This window comes from Papilio polytes, unplaced genomic scaffold (genome assembly GCF_000836215.1).
Source record: "Papilio polytes unplaced genomic scaffold, Ppol_1.0 DF823923.1, whole genome shotgun sequence".
In the NCBI taxonomy this organism is placed as follows: domain Eukaryota; kingdom Metazoa; phylum Arthropoda; class Insecta; order Lepidoptera; family Papilionidae; genus Papilio; species Papilio polytes.
In genome coordinates this window covers 5,544,334-5,552,228 of record NW_013525281.1, presented here as the reverse complement: position 1 = coordinate 5,552,228, position 7,895 = coordinate 5,544,334, and the positions used below count along the sequence as shown (strand labels likewise).

The 7,895-nt window shown below is 30.9% G+C and overlaps 2 protein-coding genes across 3 annotated transcripts in view; both read left to right on the top strand.

Annotated features, from left to right (window-relative positions):
- Positions 1-2,674: 2,674 nt before the first annotated feature.
- Positions 2,675-3,907, top strand: LOC106102441 (bis(5'-nucleosyl)-tetraphosphatase [asymmetrical]). Of its 2 annotated transcripts, none has more exons than XM_013281924.1 (4): positions 2,675-2,835; positions 3,127-3,259; positions 3,345-3,430; positions 3,615-3,907. In XM_013281924.1, exons 2-4 carry the CDS (start codon positions 3,148-3,150, stop codon positions 3,840-3,842), a joined length of 426 nt encoding a protein of 141 aa, XP_013137378.1. In that variant the 5' UTR covers positions 2,675-2,835; positions 3,127-3,147; the 3' UTR covers positions 3,843-3,907. The 2 variants fall into 2 exon arrangements, with proteins under 2 accessions (XP_013137378.1, XP_013137377.1); XM_013281923.1 differs by having other exon boundaries at positions 2,675-2,936.
- Positions 3,908-4,535: 628 nt separating this feature from the next.
- LOC106102134 overlaps positions 4,536-7,895 on the top strand; it is a 13,607-nt gene continuing 10,247 nt past the window's right edge. The window contains exons 1-7 of the mRNA XM_013281544.1: positions 4,536-4,783; positions 4,883-5,012; positions 5,183-5,289; positions 5,440-5,614; positions 6,106-6,234; positions 6,492-6,765; positions 7,535-7,686. Of these exons, the coding sequence (XP_013136998.1) occupies positions 4,662-4,783; positions 4,883-5,012; positions 5,183-5,289; positions 5,440-5,614; positions 6,106-6,234; positions 6,492-6,765; positions 7,535-7,686 (1,089 nt within the window). The 5' untranslated portion in view covers positions 4,536-4,661. The remainder of the gene's footprint in view (positions 4,784-4,882; positions 5,013-5,182; positions 5,290-5,439; positions 5,615-6,105; positions 6,235-6,491; positions 6,766-7,534; positions 7,687-7,895) is intronic.

Genomic DNA, 7,895 nt, shown 5'->3' with positions numbered 1-7,895 from the left:
GGCGCAGTCGTACCCGTACCCGATAGTTAGTGTCTTGGGCTTAATCGGTCATCTGCAAATGCGCACCGTACTAGTACAATTGGAAAAACGTACTAGTAACTTTTAGTACCTTTAGTACTTCAGATTTGTGAGAACACAATACCATTAATAAAATATAACAAGGGTTATAGATTATTTCACATCAGATTTTAAGTAGGGTCAAACATATGTTTATAGCGAAAATAAATTTAATTCATAAATAATTTTATCCACTTTTGATTCTCATTACTGAAGGTGGTTCTATTTGGCAAATATTTAATCAAATCAAACAACAAAGAGGCTAATAACGATATTATGTAGTACTGTACTAAAAGTACAAAATGTCCGATTAACAGAAGCCATTCGGTAATGTTACTTTTAGTACAGTGCCGAGTAACATTACTTTTTAGTACATCGTACGCGTACTACCAAGACTAATAGTTAGCCGCATCCCTTCTACTCTCGCGCACACACGTATACCCTCATAGAATCTTCCGGAGGCTCGTTTCACGTGTTTTCGTAGCTTTTTATGTGTATGTTATGTTAACATTAGTATTATAAACAGTAATTGATTCATTTTTCGTTTCAGGTGAACTTCCCACAGAAACTGCTGTGACAGCCAATGTGGTAAAAAACATGGACGAATTATTCGATAGTTTAAATAGCGACAGAGAATATTTAGAAGGAGGGAAGAAATTATTAATCAACCTAACTGAAAATTCACCACATATCGATCATTTAAAAAAAATGACTAGATTTTTTCAAAATATCTTATTTGTAGGGTTCGGTCGTCCTCTTCCTGTACAGGAAGGGTGGGTGTGGACTCTTACGGGGGTCCAAATGTTGTGGAATAATATGAACAAAAAACATAACATTAAGTACTTAAGCACTAGACGACTTCAGATGTATCCACTAGAAGATATGTTTAACTGCCTAAGAGAGTATTGCGGCAATCATAATCCCACAACGGCTCAGTTTATAGCAGGATATAAAACTGCACTTGTTAGTAAATTGACTCGCCCCGGAGCTGATCAGGATGACATTAATGATCTAATTATAAAGGATTATGAAATTCTAATAAAACCTCCTTGTCTATGGGACTCCAAAAAAAATTCTATCTATAATGATTTACGGAATAGAAAATTTAAAGAAAGATTAACTACTAGGAGTGTTGAAATGGAAGCTTGTGATTTTGTAAGCGAATTTATTTTTAAAAATACACTAATAAAAGACTGCGTGATATGTAAGATGTGTCTATTTGCACGTAATATTCAAAGAACAGATATCTATGTTGAATTTATAGATTACTCAAATCCAAAGCATTCAGTTACATATACATCGGAAGATTTTATTCATGCAATTGAAACCTCCGCCGGTCAAATAAATGTTTATTTACACGATAATTACTGCAAAAGAAATTTAAAAAATGGTATATCAAAGTCATTGGAGGTTTTTGAATTTCTAAAACAATGTACAAAGCACTATGAGACAAATTTAAAGGATATACTTGATGGAACTTGGCACATTTGTGTAGAAAGATTTTGTGTTGATAGAAATAGAATGTTTGCCGAAGAGGCATCAAAAGTTAAAAGTAAAGAAATACTGAATCTGTAAATACAATTATAATTAAATAGTATGTTTAGTGATTATTCTGTGAGTTGTAAAATATATATGTTTGTAGTTATAAATGTATTAAATACCATTATATTTATGTCTAGCTTCGCCTGTCCCGTTGGGTTGCCTGTAAGTTATCGCCGCACAAATCTTGAAGTTGATAAACTTTTCTTTTAGTATACCTTTTGTAATGCTTGTAAATTAAATGTAAAATCAATATATGTTAAAAAAATCTCACTCAGACACTCCGTATTTTTTTTATTAAATTCAATTTCTTGTTTATGGTTCTCTCTTGGAGGGATTTTTTTTGTTATTTTTTTTATTTCTAAGACATTATATGACAAACACAGACTATGATAGTGATAGAAAATATTGTTTGCATCTTACGATATGTGGAAGTTAGCTTCAAGGTCGCGTGATGTAAAAAAAATAAAAAATTTAATTGGAACTTCACAGAGATAACTAACCTGGTTAATAAAAAAGTTAATTTAATGAGAGCCATAAAATGGGCAAAAATATGCACCAAAGTAAAGGAAATAGAGATCGATAGGTGTAAAAGTGATTATGTGGTCGATTTTATGAGTGAGCATCGACTATACTACGATGTATGCATTCGATTGACGTAATTCTTTTTTTGTTTGATGCGGATTAGCTGCCATTTGGTCCCACTTTTTACTAACAAGGTTATAAACTTTGTAGTAGTATTTGAGTTTTTCTAAAAAAAAGCGTATCAAAAGTCGGCAAAAAAGCGTATAAAAAAATTTTTGTCTTATTTTCGTTTTTGTTAAAAATGTGTGTATAAATGTTAATATTAAGTGTCGGCGCTACTACACAATTGCAAACGTATCAAAATAAAATAAAAACAATTTTATTACAACTTATTTCACACTTTTGTTTGATTTTACATATACTAAATACTAAATAAATTATTTGGTGGTAGTAAACAGCCCGCATTTTTTAACAATAGCCCTAGATGGCGCTGGAAACAATTTGTCCCCAGCAATTTAGTAACCATAGATAATACAAATATCATCTTCGTATGGTGGAAATCTAAACAACTGACATTTTGGTGCAAATGCGTTTTTGTCTTATTGTTTTCTTATCGAACAAAAAAATAACACACATTCTGGATGAGCTGTATCTTGATTGCTCAAGTTCCAAAAATAGCCATTTTTAAGTTTCCGCTGGAAAACTACCTTCATAGTAAGACTACACAGTAGAAAGAAAAGTACATAATCGATAAAAAAAAAACTGTAACGAATGGACCTCAAATAAATCTAGGCAAATTAATTACCATTCGTAAGGTATATAAATAAAACCCTCAAAAAAAAAACAGTAAATCGCGTTTTTTCGAAAGTTTGATTTTTGGAGTTGCATAGTTTTCCAGTTTCCACCTACATTGTGTTCTGTTGTTTGATTTCATTGCCTTGTAATTAAATAATTAAATTATCAAATATGTAAAGATAAAATTGATTACATTTTTATTGTACTTAGTTTTCAGTGCAGCTTTTTACAATGTCATTAACCAGTGCAGCTGGGTTAGTAATATTTCGCTATACAAATAAAGTAATACAATTTCTCCTATTACAAACTTCATATGGCCAACATCATTGGACTCCACCGAAGGGTAAATTAATATTTTTATATCCTTAATCCACAGTGCAATTTATTAATTTTAACAACACATAATTTAAATTATTTCCAATGCCTAGGTCATGTTGATCCTGGTGAATCCAATTGGGTAACAGCTTTAAGAGAAACTAAGGAAGAAGCTGGATATGCAGAGAACGATTTAGAAGTAAGTTTGAAACATGAAAAAGTCTTTTCCTTACCAAATGTTGGGATTAAGTGTATCATTATTAAATAAAATACTCTTTATGTATTTGATCTCTATGCAGTGGACTTAAATATGAAATCCATGTATATAGATCATTTTTGTAATACATGTTAAGTGTAATTTATGTTGCTCGTTTTGTTTCCAGATCTATAAAGAGGTATCTTACACACTTAACTATCAAGTTAATCAAAAACCTAAATGTGTTATATACTGGTTAGCTAAGCTGAAAAACCCAGATCAAAGTGTGACATTGTCTGATGAACATCAGGACTACAAGTGGCTGCCATTACAACAGGCCCAGGAGTTATCGGGATTTGATGACATGAAACTCTTGCTTGCAGACTTTCATGAAAAAGCAATCAAGCTTGTGTAAAATAAAATAAACAATAATCATTATGTTAATGTTAATGTAATTAAACAATAAAATATTTTTTTTTTGTTAGTAGTTATTAGTTATTTGATTTTATATATTTCTATTTATTTCCAATTGTATTTTATAACTTAAATCACAATATATGAAACTAAATGAGCTTAAAAAATTGTTTGACATCAAAGTACAACTTCAAGGTTTTACTAAATACTTTATTAATTCTATTGCAACAGTATGCAATAGACATTTCTTTAATTTTGGCCTATCAAGGTATTTGTAAGAAAATCTCCCTAAGTTAAATTAAAGTCATTGTTAATCATGAATCTGTTCATATTGGATGTTTTGAGACCACACAGGGTCGTAGAAGACATCTATGGCTTATTTAGTACTTATATCGCTTAAAATTATTTTTAAACTTCATTATAGTTTCTGAACGAAAATTGTCAAAAAAAAACGCTAGTTTGACATTGACAGTTGACATATTTCAATGTTTGAGTCTGAAGTTAAAGTCCGTTTCTTTTGCACAAATTTCCTTTTTAATTGCGACTTTTATTGATGTGCTTTATTTTTATTCAAGAATTCAGTAGTAGAATATTTTTCCGATCACAACAATAATTAAATAATGTAATTCGTAATAGTTCTTATCGTTTAAACTACTTTTGAAGACAGAAGAATATTTCCCCCACAGTTTGTTTTTCTGTTAATTTTTGTAAATTATTTGAAGTTATGGTTAAAAACTCAATTAAATTCTGTATTATTCACTCTACGAATACAATTTAATATTTCTAGAAGAAGAGTATAAACGATTAAAAGTTTACAAATATGAGTGAAGCAGAAAATAACGTTCGTAGTTCAGATAATTCATCCGAATCTGATAAATCTCCGAAATCATCAGAAAATGTCACCAAATCTAATGTAAGAACAAGACTTCGGAAACGAAAGCGGTAGGTGATATATTTTTTATTTTTGCAATCAGAGGTAGTGGCACATTAATATTAGTATATTTAAAAGTTATGTTTATTATTTTATTTTTACATTTCCAGGCTGGACTCGAGCAGTTCTGAAGGTGATGATAGTGTTCTTGCAGAGAATTCATTCCAAATGGAAAAGAATGTTCATGCCTCAGCTATCAAAAATAATTTAGACGATGTTAGTGTTAAGAAGATACTTAAGGTATGTTTGATGCAACAAAAAATTGTTGTGTAATTTTTAACACATTCAATGCCACTATAAAGTTTCTGTATGAAAATGAGCCGACTAAGTGAATAAGTGGCTCAGAAAGTGTTGAACAAAACAAACAAACAATATAGTATATTGTAATTATTTGTTTTAATGCTTTACAGAAAGTGGTCACAAATGATCATGTTTTGGCTCTTGTAAAATTAAGAGAAGAAGAAGAATCTATTATGGAAGAAAAATTCAGACCTAAATTAACTAGAGCCAAAGTTAAGTATGTACTTTTTTTATTATTACCATTACATAGTCAAATCATCAAACTCAATGATATGAATTATGTATTATTGGTTATTTATTTACATTAATTAAAACTATAATTAAACTATAGAAATACATTCTCTCACCAATGTTATTTTTCTTATAGAGAACTGATGAAGGATTTACCGAAATCATCTGGATGGAATTTAGAGAATTTGGAATTAACACCAATCAAACATATTCCTGTGAAGACACGACCTGAGGTAAAGGCTCTCATAGCCCAGGAGTTGCCGGAGGATGAAGACGATGATGAGTATCATCCCAATCACGATGATGTGCAGGTATGTTGAGCATTATAACATAACTCACCTGTAACCCAGAGGGGTAGACAGATACTATGGGCTTGCTTCTTCTGCTCTTGTATCTTTATACATCAACATTTGTTTTGGTTGCTTTTGGTACTGCCTATTTTGATTATTTCATCAACCTGGATTGTAAATAAATAATTACTATGAAAATTGAGGTAATCAAAGAAAAGAATAATTGTGATCTATTTTAAATTGTGAAATGTGTGATACTAGATCCTCTAAATTTTTATGTTTATGTAAATCACATTTTTTGTAATTATTATTTTTAGAACTACAGTAGAACCTTAATAAGTTAAAGTCCAAGGGAAACACAAAATGTTTTAAGTTAACGAGGGGCTATGTTGTAGAGGTTTTGGGCTCTGATGAGAAGGGAACATATTATTTTTTGAAGTTATAGAGGTTTTTAAGTTACCGAGGTTTGAGTTATCGAGGTTCTACTATATTATATGTAATCCTAATTTTAGAGTGATGATGAACATACAGTGGAATCAAGTAGTGATGTAGACTCTCTGCCGAGAACACCAGCAACTCCTAAATCACAGAGTCTCGTATCTCCGAAAGTTGTTAAAGATGGTCCATTCAAAGTACCACAAGTAAGTTGGAATTACTACTACTGTCTAAGTTATGTACACAGATATAAAAAATATATAAGAAACATGTTTATCTCAGCTATATTGTAGTTCTGTGTAAGTACTGCTAAGTATTTCTTTTGACTGTCTAATTTTATTTCACTTCTTAAGAAACTCTGAACGTGAAGATGTATAGATAACTATTTTATTAACGGTTCTGTAACTGTTAATAAATCAGAGAATTCAAAATTAAAATTAATAACATCATTTGCAATCATCAGAACAAACTAACACCATCGCGTCGTAAATTAAATTTAGAAGAGGAAGCGACAATCGCTCTCAGAACTAGATCCAAGTTAAGTTTATCAGCAACACCAATAGAGCATATAGAGAGTTCCTTCATCCCTCCTGATGATGTACCGACAGTGGATGTGGACGATCCTGTATGGAATGAGTTCTTAGAGGAATGCCTCAACCCTGCATCCGCGCTGGTGAAGAACGAAGATGATGATGAAGCGGATCCGGAGTATAATGTTGCTGCCGACCCTGATATACGTAAGTTACGTCACATCACGGTAATAATTGTTTTAAAAACGAACAATCTTGAAATAAAACTGTAAACTGTACTTTGCCTGTAGAAAGTGGCAACATTATTCACACATCTACAAACAAATCAGGCCTCTGTTTTTGTCATGCGTCTTTAAGGTGAAATTTAAAAGGAATCTTTAACTTCAAATATTACACAATAAACAGGACATTGGAAAATATTAACCATAATAGATCTACTAAAGCTGAAGTTATGAAGTGAAATATAAAAAAATCCTGACAAATTAATAACTTCTTTCTTATGAAAAGTCAGTTAAGAAGGATAGATTTTTGTAATGAATTAACTTTAAAACATGTCGATTTAAACAGTCAAAGAATTAGATTTACTTCCCGTTGCTCTCGACTTTGTCCCTGTGGGTTTAAAAAAAAATTGCCAATGTCATTTATAACATAGCTTTTTATTGTTAAAAGAATTTTCGAAATAAGCACAGTAATTTTTCAGTTATTTCAATACATACAAAAATAAAAATCTTTCCTCTTTATAATCTTAGTATAGATAAATGTCCTAGACTATAAATATTTCCGTACTAGCTGTTGCTCGCGACTTCGCCCGCGCGAAATTTAAAAATAATTAAAATTATAGCCTATGTTACTCACAGATAAATTACCTTTCTAATGTTGAAAAAATATTTAAAATCGGCCCAGTAGTTTTTGAGTTATTTCAATACATACAAAAATACAAATCTTTCCTCTTTATAATATTATTTCCAATATACAGATGATGATGATGAAGAAGTGTTAGACAACAGTATAATAAAGATTTCAAAAAAGGAACTGAATGATCTGATGACGGAACTGTTCAATATCATGCCGGAGCCATCTGCTGAGGAAATCGCTAGTAAGGTTGCTGGAAAACATACTTTAGAGGTATGACTATTTTTATATACATTTAATACTTAAATCATATAATATATAATAAGAAACATGTAAATATTATAAATGCGAAAGTTTAGATGGATGGATGGATGTTTGTTAGCGTTTGTAGCCCAAACGGCTGAACGTATCTCCATGATATTTGGCACAGGTTTAGAGCATAGTCTGAAAGAACACATAGGCCTAATTTTAGTCCCTTTCTCTTT